Source organism: Anolis carolinensis, chromosome 1, assembly GCF_035594765.1.
Source record: "Anolis carolinensis isolate JA03-04 chromosome 1, rAnoCar3.1.pri, whole genome shotgun sequence".
Lineage (NCBI taxonomy): Eukaryota > Metazoa > Chordata > Lepidosauria > Squamata > Dactyloidae > Anolis > Anolis carolinensis.
The window spans coordinates 290,728,916-290,750,221 of record NC_085841.1 but is presented as its reverse complement, the minus strand read 5'-3'; the positions used below and the strand labels follow the sequence as shown (position 1 = coordinate 290,750,221).

Here is a 21,306-nt window from a genome sequence, read left to right as displayed (position 1 = left end):
GTCTGGTTCTAATTCACTCACCACACCGTCAAAGCTATCCTCTATATTATTATCCTTCCTATACAGATCTTCTGTATATTCTCGCCATCTTTTCTTGATCTCTTCAGCTTCTGTTAAGTCCCTGCCATCATTGTTTTTGATCATGCCCATTTTTGTCTGAAATTTGCCTCCTACATTTCTGATCTTCTGGAAGAGGTCTCTTGTCCTTCCTATTCTGTTGTCTTCTTCCACTTCCACGCATTGCTTGTTTAAAAATAGTTCTTTGTCTCTTCTTCTTCTTGTGCATTTAATTGGGCGTATCTCCCCCTATTGCTGTTTCCTTTCGGTTTCCTTCTTTCTCGGGCTACTTCCAGTGTCTCAGCAGACAACCATCTTGCCTTCTTGTTTTTCTTTTTCTTTGGGACGTACTTTGTTGCTGCCTCCTGAACAATGTTGTGGACTTCTGTCCATAGTTCTTCTGGAACTCTATTTATTAAATCTAGTCCCTGAAATCTATTCTTCACCTCCACTGCATATTCACTAGGAATATTTGTGAGATCATGTATAATTGGTCTGTGTATTTTCCCCATTCTCTTTAGTCTGATTCTAAATTTTGTAATAAGAAGGTCGTGATCTGAACTACAGTCAGCTCCAGGTCTTGTTTTCACTGACTGGATGGATGTCCGCCACCTTTGGCTGCAAAGGATATAGTCAATCTGATTTCGGTGTTGACCATCTGGTGAAGTCCATGTGTAAAGCCGTCTTTTAGGTTGTTGGAAGAGAGTGTTTGTTATGCACATTGAGTTTTCCTGGCAAAATTCTATAAGCCTACATCCTGCTTCATTTGGTTGTCCCAGATCATGCTTGCCTGTGATCCCGGTTATCATTTGACTGCCCACCTTAGCATTCCAATCTCCTGTAATGAGAATAATGTCTCTTTTTGGTGTGTTATCCAGTAGGTGCTGCAGATCCTCATAGAACTTATTTAATTCTGCTTCTTCAGTAGCTGTGGTTGGGGCATATATTTGGATCACTGTGATGTTAAACGGCTTGCCTTGCACTCAAATTGAAATCATTCTATCATTTTTTGGGTTGTATCCAATCACTGCTTTCGCAACTTTATTATTAACTATGAAGGCTACTCCATTTCTTCGCTGTTCCTCTTGTCCGCAGTAGTAGATCTGGTGGTCATCTTTTGTGAAGTGGCCCATTCCAGTCCATTTCAGTTCACTGACTCCCAGTTAGTGAACTGAAGCCCATGAGGACACCTTTTTCAGGAATTTTTGCATTAGTGATGAGACCTAGACATTTCTATATGAGCCAGAGATCAAGAATCAGTTCCTGGAGTGGCAGCATTCCACCTCCCATAGACCAGATAAATTCAAAAGCCAATGCTCAGCACAAAAGATTATGGGGAATTTCTTCTGTGATTAAAAGGAGCTGATTTTGCTTGGTTTCCTGGAGTGTGGGATAACAGTGAACAATGACCACTACACTATATCACTCCAGAAACTTCAAGAAACTTCAAGAAGAAAGGACCATAGAAAAAGCTGGATGCAATCCAGTTACACCATGATAATGCGCAACCTCAGACTTCTTTGATAGCATCACAGTTTCTTACAAATGTGCTATGATCAGTAGTATCACATCCATTTTACAGTCTCAATCTGGCATCCTCGAACTTGCATCCCTGGAAGCATTTCCTGGTGGTCTGATCCAATTTTGGCCAATCAGAGGACCTGAACGTCCTGATGTTGCCACACAAGGCTGTGCCTATTTAATGGGGTGAACGCCCCCAAAGGGCTCATTGCAGGCGTGTCCTTTGGAGCTGCTGGGTGTGGGTGGTTGTGCTACTGCTCTGGCCAGCGCGCTTGTAGCCTCTTGCTGGCCTCAGTACCTGCCTGCTTGCCTTGCAAAGTGCTTTATTTCTTTGTCTGCTTGGCATCTTTTCATTTAAATCTTTTTATTTTATTTTTATTTTATTTTAAGGGGAATGGAAGGGAGGGACTAGAACTTTGCAAGATGTGGGATGGGTTGCACCGGGCTTGGCGCCAGAGCACATGTGGGGGCTTCGAGGAGAAGGGGATCTAGGATTATTTCTCTTCTCATTGCTTTACTTTAAAAAATACTTTAAAATCTTTCGGTGGTTGACTCAGCCTCAAAGAGCCTTAATTTTGGGATTTGGTGTTTTCCTCCCTTCCTCTCCTATCTAAGGCCTATTGTAAGATTACCTTTCTGTAATAGCAATCGAATTTAACCAAAAAGAAAACCGCAAGTTCCCTTTCTTTCCCTCCCCCTCCATTTGCATTCCTTATTTAACCTGGGTGGGATATATCGTTCTCTGTGGGTATTATTCTCTGCCTCCTATTTTTTAAATAAATATTTTTCAAGGAAAGGAGTTGTTGTTGGGCTTCTGTAGAAAAACTTCTCAACTTTTGGAAACGACTATAAAGAAGAAATAAAATAGTGGGATAGACACAGCACCGGACTGTATGTGTGTGTGTGGTATGGAGGATCTCCCACATTTGAATTACAATGTTTCAGTCATAGTTCATTTTTTAAAAAGTGAGAAAAAACTGGATTTTAAAATACCAGTAGTTATGATGGAACAGCAGTATGTGCATTTTTGAGGACATCCAACAACTGGAGACTAGGCTAGTTTTATAATTTGAGTAGGCACTAGAGGAGCTCTGCTTTAGCACAGCTGGTAAATCCTCTTCAGTAATAAGATCTACCAACCGAAAGGTGGTCAGTTCAAAGCCCAGTCAGGGTGAGCACCCAACTGTCAAGACCAGCCCACTGTTTACCTAAGCAGTTCGAAAACAGCTTAGAGCTGTAATTAGATAAATTAGCTACTGTAATAAGTGGGGGAGGTATTTTACGACACCATAAAAGAAAAAGACTAGAAATATTGGTGACCAAAAGAAAGGAGGAAGACCTGTTGGTTCTTCCTCATAGAGCAGTGGTTCTCAACCTGGGGTCCCCAAATGTTTTTGGCCTACAACTCCCAGAAATCCAAGCCAGTTTACCAGCTGTTAGGATTTCTGGGAGTTGAAGGCCAAACACTTCTGAGGACCCCAGGTTGAGAACCACTGTCATACAGAATGGAGCAACAGCACTCCCCTGTGGCTTTATCCGAGCACAGCCTTCAAGGCACCAAAGCTTTGACACAACATACCTCCTTTCTGTCTGTTCTGTCCTGTTTGTTCAAAACATCATTGAATGTTTGCTGTGTATGTGTACTGTGATCCGCCCTGAGTCCCCTTGGGAAGATAGGGAGAATATAAATAAAGTGTTTTATTATTATTATTATTATTATTATTATTATTATTATTATTATTATTATTATTATTATTATTATTATTGAGATGGCTAAATGCTCCTCTCTGATTATTATTGCTGATTGAGCTTCTGTAGTTGACAGTGCGTCCTTCCGACACTCTTGTGAGTCCTTTTTATAGCAAGCATGAAATGTCCATTTCCCACTCACCCCACACATACATTTCAAGGGTGTGTGGGAGCAGAACCTGAGAGAAACAAAGATGCCTTGTAATTCAGCAATGTGGTCCACATTTGTTCCAGGGCTGCAAGTTGTATGTCTCCGCATGTTGTGGCTGGGTTGGGTTGAACTTCAGAACTGTAAAATAAAAAAGAGAAAGTAAAGAAGGGGACATTTCAGAAATGTCTTTAAACAAAGCTTTGCATTTATGGAATAGGAACAATTTTCTGTGAGTTTTTCGCTATTTGAGGATGGAAAGGGGGAGATTTTAATTTATTTACACAGCCGTCTCAGGATTTCTGGTCATATGGAACACCAGAAGTAATTTTATTAATATCATGTGATACAAATGGTTTTCAAAATCCTTCTTATTCTCATACCTTTGGTAGGCTAACCAAAAAGGGACTCAGGGCGGCTTACAACAGTGGCAACAATTAGATGCCCATACAAACCAATATAAAACAGCACATAAAACAGTTAAAACTATTAAAATACATTATGAATTAAAAATATACATTTCAAACATAAAATCAGATCCGTTTTTCCTCGTGCTTTGTTTATAGTTCAGTCTGTGTCATTTTCACCATTTATTGATTAAAAGCCTGGGCACACAGCCATGTTTTAGGGCTTTTCTGAAGCCCAACAGGGTTGGAATTTGACGCATCTCTCTTGGGAGGGTGTTCCACAGCCGGGGAGCCACCACCGAGAAGGCCCTGTACCTCGTTCCCACCAGCTGCGCCTCCAAGGCACGTGGGACTGAGAGCAGGGCTTCTCCAGATGATCTCAGGGATCTTGCTGGCTCATAGGAGGAGATACGTTCATACAAGTAGATTGGGCCGGAACCGTTTAGGGCTTTATAGGTCAAAACCAGCACTTTGAATTGGGCTCGGTAGCATATCTTCCTGAAGTGAGATGTTCCAAAAAGCAAGAGAGGGGAGAAGAAGAGGAAATATTTGTTCCATATACCCTGTATGAACTGTATTTTAAAGAGAAAGGCAGGATGTTTGTCTGGTTTAAAAATATATTGGATACGAGTAAAAGCTTTACAATATTCCTGCCTTATCCTCTTGGCTCCTCTCTTCCCCACTTCCCAGAGATAATCAATGACCTGCAAATGCCCTTTAAAAGGTGGGTTGAAATAATCACAGATGAATGCTTGCTTTATAGATGTTAGGTAGCTGAACAGTTTTGCCTGTAACTGCATTTTGCTTTTCCTCCCACCCACTTCCAGTACTATAATAGAACTCTGAGATCATGCCTCCGCTAGAAACCAGTGTGCTGCTGTAGCTGGCTGTTCCCAACACTCCAATCATAATTTCAAGGAACACAGACTTTGTCAGAATGAATGCAGAGGTTTTATAAATTTACCTTCAGGATTGTCGATGCACACTATATCAAGCGATGGCAAATGTCACTGGACTTGTTTTAGAATTAGCTTGTTATTTATCAGCTTTCTCCAAGAACTCTTCAAAGAAAAAAGCTTGCTATTTCTTTCTGTCTGTACTCATAATGCTGGTCCATGTGCACTGATGCATTTTTTCATATTGCCCTATTTTTGACTTCTCCGAAATTTTAAACCAACTGTATGTGTACCTCCAAAGCCTTGGACACTCATTGCAGCCCAGATCTGGCTGTGCAACAGCCTCTTAAGGCAGATTTAAAAGATCCCGAAAATGATGCAGTGCCCATACAATTAGCCTATGTAGTAGGCATATACCCCAAAAAGAAGGGAAAGGGGGGAAACTTGAATCTCCTCCTCTCAGACCAGGCTGGAGGGATAGTGCTCTACCAAAATGATCAAACAACATTGGGCTATGAAAGCTCATGTTTATTTGTGCTGCCCCAGAAATTATCTGTATTGAATGTACAAACAAGATTAAAACAGCTGTTGCTATTGAGCCCTCGTAGGAATAACTAAGGCTGCACACAATCTGTCCTATACACACACATTGGGAATTAATTCCAGTAAACAAATGGGGAAGACTTCTAAGCAGACACCGTGGTTGTAAGAGTTGGTAGTTAAGGTTGATGGAATGATAATGGCATTGGAAAAGTGTGCCAATTAGTCCCCTCATGCCCCCCACCAACTGTGCCTTCAGTGGATTTTCAATATTTTTCTATTACTCACTATTACTGCTACTTCATTTCTTCTTAGATATTCATTACCTGAGTAAAACTCGTGTCTAGTTGTCTGACTGAAACTATCCGATTACTATCAATTTCAGCATGCTTATCCCAAGTGTTACAATGTTTATACATTCCATTTTATGATGTCTAGACTACTCTGATTCAGACTTCTCATGTTCCATATATGTATAATATGTCTATTGCAGTTTCAGATTTTCCTTTAATCTCTGAGCACATCAGTAGCTGAATATCCTTTTGATTTGGGCCCAATTGCGTCATTAGCCACAGCATAGGTTGTTCTTGTCCTCTGCTCTTCCCAAGTATATCCCCAACTACTTTCTGACCTCAGAGTGTCATCTTCTGGCACTGTCTTTTGATTCATTTTCAATAGTTTCATCATAGGACATTCATGGCAAAAAAGAGGAACAGTTAGAAATTGTTTACCTGTGCTTTCTTCTGCACAGTACAGTAACATCCCCATAACCATGTTTCACTTGCCCACACCTGAGGAAAATGGCCTCTCAAGAATTCACTAGGTCCTCTTAGAAATTCTGTGGTATATTTCCCCTGGATACTTCTCTAGGATATCTCTATGTCATTTTCAACTTTATGTTATACTGGAACTAGAAATCAGGTAATTTAGAAGGAGTTTGATCATATCCATGTTTTCAGTTAACTGTGATCTGATCAGGAACCCCAGAGATATTGGGTTCTTACTGTATTATCAAATGTTAGCTATGGTGTCACTGACATTGTTTCTGAAAGTTGTTACCCCAATATCATCTGCTCCTATACGCACATTGCCAATTCCCAGTATAGTCGTTGTTTGGCATATTTAGCCTTGGAAACTTGGAAATAAATTAAAATATAGGGAAAAAAACATAGGATTTGGAAGGGCAGCAGTGAAAAAACAAGACAAGATCCTCAAGTGTAAAGATATAACACTGAATACTAAAGTTGAGATTGTTCATTCAGTCATATATAGTAATTAGAATTATGATGGCATGGACAATCCTGATTTGTTGATGTATCTATATACTTAAGAATGTTGTCTAGTTTCTTCTGCCCTTCCGTGTCCTGTGTGTCTTAACTTTACCCAAGTTCTGTTTAGTTAAGAGTCGCCCTTGGTTTTAAAATATATTATTTGACCTTTGGGCCCATTGAGGAACGCTGGCAGAATATAGCTGGACCAAAGCGGCTTATCTAATCCAAATTTTGTTTGCATCAAAATACAACTAAGTCCAAAGTCCACAAAACAGTGATACTTTATTATGCCAGGTAAAATGCACAAAATACATCATGTAAGCTTTCCAAGTTCTTCATTAGGCAAAAATTCTGAAAATCAAAGAGGAAAAGGAAAGTGCTTTTTAGGGGTTTAGTTGGCTGAAGACTTATTTTTAAAATATCACTCAGTGTTTCTAGACATCATAGTACAACTTTTTAATGCCAGTTTAACTTGTGACTTTATCCAGTAAAATCCTTGAATCTGTCATTTCATTAGGTGCTTAGAATTCTTTGCTAAAGATCAAAGTATTATTTGCAGTACTTGAGCTCTCTACTAGCAAAGTGCAATGACTTCATCACATGCAGTTTTTGCCGCGTTTCTGAACACTTAAGAAATGGTCACCCACAGAGACCGTGAGATGACGTATGGTTGTTCCATGGGTTTCAAGTCCATTTTCATCTCCATTTTTAAAGTGTTCATTAAACCAGATATTTAGAATTCGAAAGTTAAATGTCTTCATTTCTGATTCTTCGTGTAGAGATGTGCAAAATTGGTAAATATCAAGTGGGATGGAACGATGGTGTTGTATGGGCAGAACAGAAGTGGCCAGTAATATTCATTTTCTTTCACCGTTATCATTTGGGCACCATGGAGGAAGGATAGGTAATTTATTATGTTCTTTCTAATTCCTCATCTAAGCAACTCTGTCATTATAACTGTATTCTCAATTCACTTCTGACATGATAGATAGATAGATTTCACTGTTCTCTGTTCTTACATTTCCTTTTTTCACAGGAAAGGTATCCCAATGTAATATGTGTTCCAAAAGTGAAAAGATTTTTTTTTTTTGGCAGTGTGGTGGTTTTCAACATTTTAATGGTATTTTTGATATTGAATATTGAAAGTTTACCAGTGTTCCCTTTAATCTATTCAGACCTCTGTATTTTTTGTATATAATAGGGGAGATGTAAAATATGCTGCAAAATTATTTAGGATCAATTTCCTCCACAATTTCAAAGACCAAGGGATTTTTGGGTTTTTTTTTTAAACAGGAGAGGGGAGAGTGGGAAGACAACTATCTCTCCTATGTGATGGTCCAGCAAACTGATAATTGTGTTGTAGAAGGCTTTCATGGCCGGGATCACAGGATTGTTGTATGTTTTCCAGGCTGTATGGCCATGTTCCAGAAGTATTCTCTCCTGACGTTTCACCCACATCTATGGCAGGCATCCTCAGAGGTTGTGAGGTCTGCCATAGATGTGGGCGAAATGTCAGGAGAGAATACTTCTGGAACATGGCCATATACAACAAAACTGATAATTTCTAAAGAAAACGGAATGGCAGAAAACGTGTGATAGGGGTAGATTAAACATTAGTTTAATTTCACAATGGGGCATCCTGAAGTGCTACTGCAAAACTATGAACACCCCCCCCCCCCCCCCAGCTATTCTACTCTCATGGGATGAAGTCCTAAGTACATCACCAAATTGCAAATGTCAGAAATTGCAGTAAAATATGACATTAAGTACACTATACATGTAGTGCAAGTAAGGCAGGTTGTTTAAGAAGTTTACTATATTCTGTGCTGTCTTCTAATAGTTGAACTGATATTTCAGTGCTTTTAACAAAGTTTTTTGCTTCACTTTAACATAGTAATTTCTACCACTACTACCAGAAAACATTATTTTTGTGACTTGAGGGTTTGTATGAGAGGTTTGGCAGACAAAAAAACTTGTGGTTCATATGCTCAAGATAGAAGCTCAACTTGTTACTCCTGGGATGAAATAATCTGTGCTTGTGAATACTTACCATATAGTGTGAGAGACTGGTGCATAATCTGCCCATTGAATAGTTCATGAATAGTTTTCATAACTGTTTTATTAGAAGCCAATGATAACCTTGATCCCAATAGCCTGTGTTCTGACCTTAGAGAGAAAAGGAGGCAGTATCTGACTTACTATATATACTTGCGTATGTTGATCTCATGTGCAAGTTGAAGGCAGGTTTTGGGGCCAAAATTAAAGATTTTTATATAACTTCTATAAGTCAAGAGTCATTCTACAGAGATGGGAAAGTACCAATGCCACGTCAGTGAGCCAGTTGACCCTGACAGCTGTGGCTATTTCCCCACTCGGGCATTCAAAAAGAAGATGGAGAGAATAGTGAGCGGTTTAGTTTCTCAAAGGGAATGGTTCCTTTTAAAATAAGAGTTGAGGTACAGTACTCACATTGACCTGTGGATAAGTCAGCCCAATTTTTTGGTTTGGTTTTTTTTTTTTACTAAAACCTTTAGACTTATACATGAATACATAGAGTAATCCCTTCTCACATTGCCATTCTCTTGTCTTGTATGTGGTTTCTTAGATTGTAAGTCTTGAGAGTAGAGGATCTTTTTTCTTGTTCTTTTTCTTGTAACTACCAAGTACAGTGATAGTGCTGTGTAAATCGATAATGATGATGATGATGATGATGATCAGACACAACAATACCATTGTAGACAATATGGCAGCATACTTCTGAAGCAAAGAGTGAAATAGAAACATGACATAGATTAGAAACTCATGTTTAAATCAACATCTCAAGCACCTTCACATACATAGATAAAAGGAGCTTTCTTCAACACTGACAACATTGAGATGTGTCTTACAACTCCCATGAGGAAATGAGTGGCAACTTGGTGTTTCTGGCCTGAAATCAGCAACACTTTTTCCTGTATCTATAGTGAAAGGTTTATGATGACACTACTTGACCTACTTACATTTAATGTAAAAAATATTTGAATTTTAATATATGTACATGTGCTTAAATATTGTAATATATTCACCTTCTTTATTAACCGCAAAACAGATATTAGAACAACAGCACTGATATCAGCAATATACAAGAATGCATAATTATTTTCCTAGACACACAAATCCTTTATTAAATATATCCTGTCTTCATTTTGAACAGAAACTCGAGCTGATAGAACAAAGAAATTGTTTAGACACTATACTGTTGGATCATATGACAGCTTTGATGCTTTAAGGTAAGATCCCTTTGTTTTATTTCACAATGCTAGGATTACATATTTTTCATACTTGAAAACAATCCCACTTTTTCAGTGGTGGGTTTGGTTGGCCTTCAAAGTGAAGAAAGCTAGAAACACCCTCAATCCACTCCCATGCACCTTTTACTATCACTAAAAAGGGCTAGGCTGTTACCATATTCAAAAGTAATTCTTTATGCTTCTTGTTGCACTGTTTACTAATTGTCAATTTACTAATTGTTATTTTAAAAAATAACTACGGCATTGTTAAGACAGTGACATATTGTTTTGTTTGGTTTTTAGTTATGCTGTTTTTGAATTGTAACTATGTCGCAACTTTGTTTTCCCCAAGAGTAACTAATAACAAGAGATTATGTTGCCTTGTAATTTATTACCTCCATGCCTTGGGATAAAGCATAAGCAAATAATTTTCATACTATGGAATAAAGGGTAACCAAATAGCTTTAGAAATAGATTTCCTAGAGGAAAGTATGGTTCTGACTTCCAGCTTCTAATCAGAGCAATGAATGTTAATTTGGGAGGCTGCGATTCCTAGTCTTCCATCTAATATGCCAAATGATAGTTCATAAAGGGCAATGAATTCTGGGCTTTGCTACATGACTAGCACATCTGTAGGGTTATGTGTACCTTTTAAGAAGTGTGTCCGAATTGAATGGAGCTTGTCTTGCCCATATCCTTCCTTTCTTCTCCACACCACTAGCAGGTAAAGTATGGTGGGCGTCCAAATGGTAGTTTCTAGTCTTTAGAATTGTCTTGCTGGTTATTTGTTTGATATGAAAACCTGAAATATTTATGAAGGCAGTAGCTTCATTTTAATTAATACATAAGAAGAATGTGCTTTCAAAACCAGTGGGATTACTTTTTCTGTAGTCAGAAAACTGCCTTTAATTTCAAAGTGTCCCCTTTTGTCCGCTTTGTTCTCTCTTCTGTCTGCTCCCCATTCTATGCTTGTGCTTTAATAGACTTAAAATCATCACATTTATATGTAACTTCTATCATTGTCTGTCTGAATAGTCCCATTGATCAATCCACACAACTTCCATGAGATTTTTATTGGTTATTGTGGTGATCAAGCAAAAGGTGGTAGCTTAAATTCTGTGTTTTGTGATTTGAATAAGTAAAGGTAAAATTAATGACACTATTCTAATAGCTTATCATTCAGCTAAAGTCAAATATCTGTAATTATTGCCTATCCCATATATGATTATAAAAAACATTTCTAACCTCTTTCAGTTGTAGAATTTATACATAAAAGCAAACTATTTAAAATAGTTTCACAAGCAAATTGTTAAAAATTATTGAAGAATTTCTTAACATTGAGATTATTGTTCACAAGATGAAAGATGTGATTGCCTGTTAAGTGTGAGGTGAGATGTACTTGGTGGGCATGGGAAGACATACATACAAATGGGAAATATTCTGAATTTATAATTTAGAAAAAGTGGGCCGCTAGAACTTTTGGGGTGAGAGTTCTAAAAACATTTTGCTACACTACAAATTGCAGAGTTCCATAGGCTTTTGCCATGGAAGTTAAAAGTAAAATCATAGTGCTATAATTGTGTAATGTAGTATGAAAGTTCACAGTTTTTTTTTCGTATCAGCAGAAACTTGAGAAACTGCAGGTCGCTTTTGGAGTGAGAGAATTGGCCGTCTACAAGGACGTTGCCCAGGGGTCGCCTGAATGTTTTAATGTTTTACCATCTTTGTGGGAGGCTTCTCTCATGTCCCCGCATGGGGAGCTGGAGCTGACAGAGGGAGCTCATCTGTGCTCTCCCCGGATTCAAACCGCCAATCTTCAGGTCAGCAACCCAACCTTGCAAGTCAGCAGTCCTGTCAGTACAAGAGTTTAAGCAAGTCCGCAGTTAACCTTCTGTAACTGGAGACAATACAACATTGTGAAAATGAATGGGAAAAGGATACAGATACTAACTTTGGGGACAATATCTGTTTTGGAGAAAACATGCTTAAGTCAATGTACAAAAACACATTCAATGATATAAAAAAAACCCAATGAAAATCTAAAAGAAGGTGCTCTATTGTGTGCTTTCAATATTTTACCTATTTATGGTGACCCTATTTATTTATTTATTAGCGACATTTATATCCTGCCCTTCTCACCCCGAAGGGGACTCAGGACTGCTTACAAGCCATAAATACATACAATATATTATATTATTCGTATAGCACAATATAAGCATTATATATTACTATATTGTACTATAACATAAATTGTAATATTATTAGTAATATTACATATAATATAAATATACCATTATAATAGTGTATTATTATTATATTGTATTACATTATAATATTATTAATATTATATGCATATACAATATATTATATTATTAGTATAGCATAATATGATTATTATATATTATTATATTGTCATTGTGACATAGGAGACATGGTGGAATGATGTCTTCCTGCCACCTTCGTCATTCTGGCTTAGAATGGAAGTTATTCCTCCGGGGGGGGGGGGGGGGGGCTCCCATCTGATGATTCCCTAAAGAGAACGTATCATGGTAGATTTGTTCAGAGGGGGTTTGCCTTTGCCTTCCTCTGAGGCTGAAAGACTGGGCCTTGCCCTAGTTTACCCAGTGGGTTTACATGGCTCAGAGGAGATCTGAACCCTGGTCTCCAGAGTTATAGTCCAGTGCTCAAACCACTATGTCATACTGGTTCTGTCAGTGATAATGAATGTCTAAATAAATTTGTCCAAGGCTGAGCTGGTACTGTTCCTATTGTGTAGAGGTTTTTGAAAAAATAGAAGGTTAGGGCTGCAAGAGAGGCAAACATGAATAAATCTGCCTAGAACTGTTTAACAAACAGTGGCTTGGGTGAGACAGAGTTCTCCTAAGCATTTGTTCTGCAAAAGAAGCTAGCAGCATCTGAGTCTGCCCAATTAGTTTTCCATGGTTACCAAAGAGAGAATTACAAGTGACAAAGAAAAAGTTCATAGTGGGGGCAAAACATCTAGCATTCAGGCTAGTTCTAAGTTCAGTGAACTATCCTTCCTCCATGGACTGCAGCATGTTAAGGGCTGTACTATCAAGGGAAGGTTATATGTCAGCCCCACACCCACCATTACATATTGGACTAATGTTTCTGTATTGCATTGAAATCCTTCCACCGCAAACTGAATCAAGTGTCAAAAATTACACTTTGAACTTTCTGTGAACATGAATCAATGCATTTAAAGCAGGAGCTGAAAGGTTGAGTTGATTGGTGTCAGGCTGATTTGCAAGTTAGCAGGATTGGTTTTATACAGGTTCTTTTAAAATGATGATCATACATTCTCTCCTCAGCTTGTCCTTTATGCTTTTAAGTATAGTGTGTAGGTTTTTCCAAGTGTTCTAATATACATATCCTCATCAAGTGCATAAATAACAAGTTACTTTTTGTATTTTCTTTTGACTTAAAACAAAACAGTTGAAAAATATTATATATGTATATAATAATAATAATAATAATAATAATAATAATAATAATAATAATAATAATAAATGGAGCACCCAGTGGCGCAGCAGATTAAACTGCTGAGCTGCTGAACATGCTGACCGAAATGCTGGCAGTTCAAATCTGGAATCTGGTGAGCGAGGTGAGCTCCCACTGTTAGCTCCAGTTTCTGACAATCTAGCAGTTCGAAAACATGCAAATGTGAGTAGATCAATAGGTACCGATTCAGCGGGAAGGTAACAGCGCTCCATGCAGTCATGCCAGCCACATGACCTTGGAGGTGTCTACGGACAGTGCCGGCTATTCAGCTTAGAAGTGGAGATGAGCACCAACCCCCAGAGTTGGATAGGACTAGACTTAATGTCAGGGGAAAACCTTTACCTTTAAATAACAACAACAACAACAACAACAACAATAATAATAATGATAAGCTTTATTTATATCCCACCCCATCTCCCCGAAAGGACTCGGGGAAGCTTACAACAGATCGGGACAGCTTACAACATACCTAGCTACAGACAATTTTACCTGAAATAACTGATTGATGATCCTGGTTCTAAAGGAAATAAATAAATATTGTCATAGCAGGTATATTTTTGACAAAAAAGAAAGATTACATGGAAGATAGATAGAAACAGCTGAATCTTCCTGACTTTACAGAGCCAGTATTGTGTAGTGACTTGACTTGGACTAGAATTCTAGGAGACAAGGGTCTAAATTCCCACTGGGAGACCTTAATAATATAATAATAAAACTTTATTTATACCCCGCCACCATCTCCCCAACGGGGACTCGGGGCGGCTTACATGGGGCCATGCCCAAAACAATACAAAATAAACAGCATATAAAAAACAGCACTTCAGAACACAATGAACAGTACAATAAATAAAATATCCATTACAATACAAATCAAGGGAACAATAAAAACAAGGGCGGTCCTTGGCAATGGTGAACTTCTTCAAAAGAGATCCTATCAAGGGACCCCTATGATAAGGCTACCATCAGTTGGAGTTGTCAGCAACAATTTAACCTCACCTCTCTCTGGAAATCCTACTTTCTGCTTTGCCAGACTTAGTAGTTGTGAATTGCCACTATGTGCTGGGGCCTCAACATTCTACTTTTCTTAACAGAGATAATTCACAAAATGGACAGTCTAAATGTATAATAGAACTTCCTTGTTTGGGTCAGAAGGACTGGATAGAGCAGTGGTTCTCAACCTGAGGTTCCCCAACTGTTTTGGCCTTCAACTCCTAGAAATCTTAACAACTGGTAAACTGGCTGGGATTTCTGTGTGTTGTAGGCCAGAACACCTGCAGACCCACAGGTTTGTATCCACTGGGGTTGAGCAAAATAAGCTGACCTTGCTGTTCATTTTAATTGTTTCCCACAAAGCAATGGGATCAGGAAAAGGATGGCCTACAGAGCCTTCCCTTGTGATTGATCGGGTCTTTTCTGCCTTCAACATTCCACCCTCACCCATCAGTTATTCCCATTATAATTTTACGTATGGGTTATAGCTTTTTTTGAGTTTTAAAAATTTGAATACTTTATGCGTAGTGCTATGCATACCTTGTTTGAAACATTTAACCATGTTTTAAGCAAGAATTTTTGGTTTATGTGGGTATGGATAGAAATATTCACATATTATATCTTGTGATTGAACAAGGTTGGGCACCAAAGGAATATAAATCAAGAATGCAGAAAATATTTTGACAGTGAGTTGTGCGTTCAAACAAGATATTTACACAGAAGTGTTATTTTAATGAGTCCAGATCATCTTAGAAATAGAAAAGAAGAATAAATAGAATAAGAAAAGGATGCCAAAATTAATAGAAGCTGTCTGGCATAATGCAATAGTATTAGTAGCCTATATTTTCTTAAGGCAGCAGCATGGTTATTTTTTTTTTTAACTTTTCTCATTTTCCAGTATTGAATCCCCAGGAGCTAATTCTAATTTGCCATTATACCTAGAACTTTTACCTGTGTCGTGGATGAGGCCAAACCTGCAATTCTCTTTCAGTTATTCCCAGCCTCCCTAAGTTGTCACATCCACTGTTTCCAGGTATTAAAACCGGATTTAAAGGATCTTGCATTAATAGAAATGTCATGCTGAGCAAATGTGCAGTGTCTAGATTACAGCCAGTTTAATAACATACCAGTCACCATATCTCTGGAATTTCTTAATATTTAAAATGATATTTAGCTTACAATTGATAGACTTTCATGTGAATGATGGAACTATTATCTTCTTCAAATGTAAGATTTGTGAATACATATGAATTGTCCACAGGAATAAATAATTTTGTGTGTGCATGTACATACTGGGTGTCTGTTTCAGGGATTGTGATGTAATACTGTTCCCAGGAAAGTAAAGGGTGTTATTGGGTATGTACAAGCCATTGGCTGCACCATTATTATTATTATTATTATTATTATTATTATTATTATTATTATTATTATTATTATTATTACAACATTTATTTATACCCCGCTTTATCCCCCCCAAAGAGGACTCAAAGCGGCTAAGGAGTTGCTGGTTAGGCTTCTGACAGCTAAAGAGAGCACAGAATTCTGTACTTGAGTCTGCTTCTTCCCAGACATGCTAGTTGCAAAATACGCAGTTTATATATACCCAAACAGTAAAACTCAGTGCATTAAGAATTTCTTAAACAGAGTGGAAGAAGAACAATTTTGCTTCAGTGAAGGGAGGTACAGTAGAGTCTCACTTATCCAACACTCGCTTATCCAACATTCTGGATTATCCAATGCATTTTTGTAGTCAATGTTTTCAATACGTCGTGATATTTTGGTGCTAAATTCGTAAATACAGTAGTTACTACATAGCATTACTGCATATTGAACTACTTTTTCTGTCAAATTTGTTGTATAACATGATGTTTTGGTGCTTAATTTGTAAAATCATAACCTAATTTGATGTTTAATAGGCTTTTCCTTAATCCCTCCTTATTATCCAACATATTCGCTTATCCAACGTTCTGTTGGCCCGTTTATGTTGGATAAATGAGACTCTACTGTATATAGGAAGATACTGATAATCCTAATAGGAATAACTTTAAATGGAGTCAGAGAGATACATCTTTGGATGTCTTCCGGTGGTTATTTGGCATAATGACTACTGTATGCATAAGTATAAACATTTTAGTAAAAAGAAAAAATCAACCCTGAAACCTGAGTAGACTCATTTAAAAGACCTTGGAGTCCTCTTGGACAACAAGTTAAATATGAGCCAACAATGTGATGCGGCAGCTAAAAAAGCCAACGGGATTCTGGCCTGCATCAATAGGGGTATAGCGTCTAGATCCAGGGAAGTCATGCTCCCCCTCTATTCTGCCTTGGTCAGACCACACCTGGAATACTGAGTCCAATTTTGGGCACCGCAGTTGAAGGGAGATGTCGACAAGCTGGAAAGCATCCAGAGGAGGGCGACTAAAATGATTAAGGGTCTTAAGAACAAGCCCTATGAGGAGCGGCTTAAAGAGCTGGGCATGTTTAGCCTGCAAAAGAGAAGGCTCAGAGGAGACCTGATAGCCATGTACAAATATGTGAGGCGAAGTCATAGGGAGGAGGGAGCAAGCTTGTTTTCTGCTGCCCTGCAGACTAGGAACAATGGCTTCAAAATACAGGAAAGGAGATTCCACCTGAACATCAGGAAGAACTTCCTCACTGTGAGGGCTGTTCGACAGTGGAACTCTCTCCCCCAGACTGTGGTGGAGGCTCCTTCTTTGGAGGCTTTTAAGCAGAGGCTGGATGGCCATCTGTCGGGGGTGCTTTGAATGCAATTTCCTGCTTCTTGGCAGGGGGTTGGACTGGATGGCCCATGAGGTCTCTTCCAACTCTACTATTCTATGATTCTATGAACAAAGGTAAGTACTGCACCTTGACTCCTATTTTTTAAAAAAGGAACTATCCCCTTCTCTGAGTGGAGTGGTGAAAGGTGAGAGCACTCTGTCCTGAGAGGACCTTTAAAAAGTACTGACCCTGACAATTCTATCTGCTGTGGATCAGTTTGTGCTGTTTTTGAATGTCTGGCAGTGGTAGCCAGGGGTGGTAGCCAGCACTGATTTCTCCTCTCAATGAAATAATCCTCACCTTATCCACTGGTTAGATCAAAATCCATAATCTTGGTCTCAAAACCTACCTATGACTTATACATGAGGTTGACAAGTATATATGCTGAACAAAATCACATTCAGAGGCAATATTAGGTGTCACATTCACTGTTTTCAGGTAAGAAAACTTGATTACACTATAAATAGCATGTGAAAAAAATATTGCTTTTCCTTGATATGTTTATTAATTAAAATTTCTACGTATTGCCTTTCATCTTAAAAACCTTTTAGCATGGCTTTCAACAAATAAACAACATTACCAACTAAAAACCATTAAAACAAACTGAGGTAACAATACTTTGGAACAAGGCGAAAATTTAAACACATAGGCTTCACATAAACTGGTGGTCTAAAATAAAAATACATTTTGTCTATTTTGCCTCTTGGCTAAATAAATCCCCTAGAATGACCCAGTTGAGGATGTATTATAATCTTATATTTTAATATTATAGACCTAGTCCAAACTTTAGCAGCATGTAGCAGCTTATATTTTGTACTGTCAGAGGCAACCTCTCATTTTGAAGGAGTTTTTGATTCAGGTCCCATTTAAAAGTAAAAACCTACAACAAGGGACAGCAGAAACTGAATATGCCCATCAGCAGGGAGAAACTGGACTGTTGACTGAATAGGAACATAGATCACAGTTATAGCACTGTATTTTGGTGAGACACTGGCATTCTCTAGCTGCATGTTCTAAATAATATCCCTACATTGCAACGCCCAAGTTCCCAAAAGATGGCACCATAACAATTAGTGAAATCATGCAAAAGGACCCCTGGTGATAGTCTTCCCAACTAAAGTCATCCTTCCACTTTTGCAGGGGCTGAGGGCATGACTCCTCCACAAAAGTGGGAAAATGCAAATATATTGAGGGGGGGGGGGCTATGTTCCCAAGGGAGAGCCAGCACTGCACACTACATAATTTACTCGGCAGTTCCCTGTTCCTTTTCCTCTTCATGCTTGGCTCAAGTCCCACTCAACAGGGCAAAGGAAGGAAGGTACGGAGGGGACCAGAACTGGCCCTGAGCACACCTGTAATGTTACTTACCTGGTGGATTGAGTTTCTCTCCTATTATTGGGGGGCCATATGTTTCTGGTCTCCTTGGTATCCTCCTTCCTTTGCCTCAGCAAAAGAGAACCATGGAACACAAGAAGAGAAAAAGGAGCCAGATCCACAAGGTAGCAGCACATTATGGCCTCTCCTCTTACCTACATGCAGTGAGTCTCTGTTTTCTTGGGCAAAAGGAGATACCCAGTAGACCTAACACAAATATGATGAAGAGGAAGAACTGGCCCCACCCATACCTGCTTCATCATTTACCTGGCAGATCCAGTTTTTCCTCCACTTCTTGTGTGCTGTGTATTGTTGTTCCCTCCAGTACTTCTCTTCCTTTCCTTGGACAGGACAGAGATTTACAGAACACAGGAAGAGGAAAAGGAACAAAATCCATGGGGTAAGTGAATTGGCATGTGGCAGGCTCCTTCTCTTTCTGTGTGCCACAATTCTCTGTTTTGTCTGGCCAAAGGATATGAGATACTGGACGAAGCAAAGACATGGCATACACACTTCCCAAACAGCCCACTTGCTCATCATCTGAGGACAGGCCTCCCCAGGGGCGGCTGAAGCTATATGCGGGGTAAGCAATTGCAGGTTGGTGCCAAATCCTGCCTGGAAGGGAAGGGGGAGGAGCTGCCTGAATGACTGGCAGTCCCTGGCTGTCCATCATTCAGGTGGTTCCGCCCCCTTCCCTTCCCGGCTGAGTGCTCTGCAAGGCTATACAATGCTAATAAAGGTGACCAATTGCAACATTAGGAATTGTGGGAATTAGTGGAAATAATAACCATGAAAATGAACAAAATCTGGCTACCAGTGTTTAAAAAGCCTCTAAGATCAGGACAGTAAATAAAGAACAACACTCAGAAAACAGGAATTCCAGACATGAAACAGTCAAGCCCAGCTAACACCTCCCAACAATTATGCCCCCAGGCAGGAGGGAGCCAGGCTTTGAAGCTGCAGGGCTATTTAATGCTAATCAAGCCGGCCAATTGCAACATTCACACTTACCTCAAGCAGAAAAGAGTTCTTTCTCCCACCCTGGACATCATTCTACAGATATATAAACTCCACTTACCTAGTTTCCAACAGAACCTCTGAGGATGCCTGCCATAGATGTGGGCGAAACATCAGGAGAGAATGCTTCTGGAACATGGCCATTCAGCCTGGAAAACTCAGAACAACCCACTCAAGTCTTATATACAATGGTGTTATTTAAAACAAAAAGAAAGAAATGTGTACTTTTTTGGATTTGAAAAAATACACAGTCAAGCCATAAAGGCTTGAATCCATGGGTGCAGGATCTGTGGACACGGGGGGAGGGGCTGACATGTTCCCAGCACTCCAAACTACAGCTCCCATCATGCACAGCACTCTCCCAGTGCTCTACTTCCTCTCTAGCTTCCTCTCCAATGATTTAAGCCCCATTTCACCACTATAAAATCAATCAGTTCAGGTGATGCAGTTAATAACATGAATAGAATTATTAGGATATTATTACCATTTTGATATTATTATTACTAGGATTTTTTTATTTTCTGGTTATTATTGTTCTTATTTGGATACTATTATTATATTTTCAATATTAGTTTCTCTTCTTAAGAAGGAGGCTTAAAGGAGGTTCCTTCTTTGGAGGCGTTTAAGCAGAGGCTGGATGGCCATCTCTCAGGGGTGCTTTGAATGTGAACAAAAGGTAAAATCTTGGATAAAATCTAGAAAAAACCTGGGCCAAAGTGCTAGTTTGTCAAAATCATCAGGAGGGGAGAATTATCCAAATTGTCAACACCTTCAGGGTGCTGTAAGAGGCGTAAATACGGGACTATTATTAGAGATGCAAGAGGTCAGACATACTGGATCAATTATTGAAGGCCTGCTGGAAGAGCCATGTTTTCATGGTAGTACAGTTTTGTGTCACAGTTTTTCCAGCACTACTTGGTGATATCAGGAGTTAGACCAGGAATCTTCCCCGGCCTCAGTATGTGTTTTACTACTGAATCCTGATTCCTCCCAACTTGGAGATCATCTGGAAAGAAAACATACAATAGATGGGGAATGTAGCCTCCTTGCACCCTTTACAATATTAAAATCACTCAATTGGATGGCAATTAGTTTCCTAGAAAGATACAAAGTGTTGGTTGTTACTTTTAAAGGCCTACATAGTTTGGGTTCAAATATATACATAACTTCCTTTTCTTGAATAAACCACCCTTTGGGGGACACTTACCTCATTTATTTCAAACAAGACTGGGCTGACAGTTGTTACCCAGAGGACATTTTATTCAGCCATCCCTAGATTGTGGAATACCTAGAGGAGATCTGCCAGATGGCTATGCTTTGTAATATTAAAATGCAATAACAACCAATCTCTTCCAGGAGGCTGACTCATTTTATTTTATATCAATATTTTTAAAATATGTATTGAGGTCCTCAACATCCTAAAGGCACCAGATCTTGTCTGAGCAGAGTCAGTTCTGGTTAGTACCTGGATGGAAGATCATCAATGAATACCATGTGCTGTAGGCTATATTTCAGAGGAAGGAACTGGCAAAGCCACCTCTGAGTATCCCTTGCCTAGGAAAATGCTATGAAATTCATGGGGCCATAAATCAACAGGTGATGTGAATGCACATATATGCACGCATTGATTATTATTTTTCTTAGAATATATGTTTAATTTGTTGTTGTACCCTATCTTAATCCATAGGGAGAAGCAGATAAGAAATTAATAGTAGTAATAGTAGTAGCAGTAGTAGTAATAGTAGTTTGGAAAAGGGCATGGCC

General features: G+C 38.9%; 1 protein-coding gene across 13 annotated transcripts in view; it reads left to right on the top strand.

The window, feature by feature from the left end:
- shank2 (SH3 and multiple ankyrin repeat domains 2) overlaps positions 1-21,306 on the top strand; it is a 405,147-nt gene that overhangs the window by 214,084 nt on the left and 169,757 nt on the right. For all 13 annotated transcript variants that reach the window (XM_062967836.1, XM_062967830.1, XM_062967835.1 and 10 more), the window contains one exon: positions 9,783-9,858. In XM_062967836.1, coding sequence (XP_062823906.1) covers positions 9,783-9,858 — 76 coding nt within the window. The remainder of the gene's footprint in view (positions 1-9,782; positions 9,859-21,306) is intronic.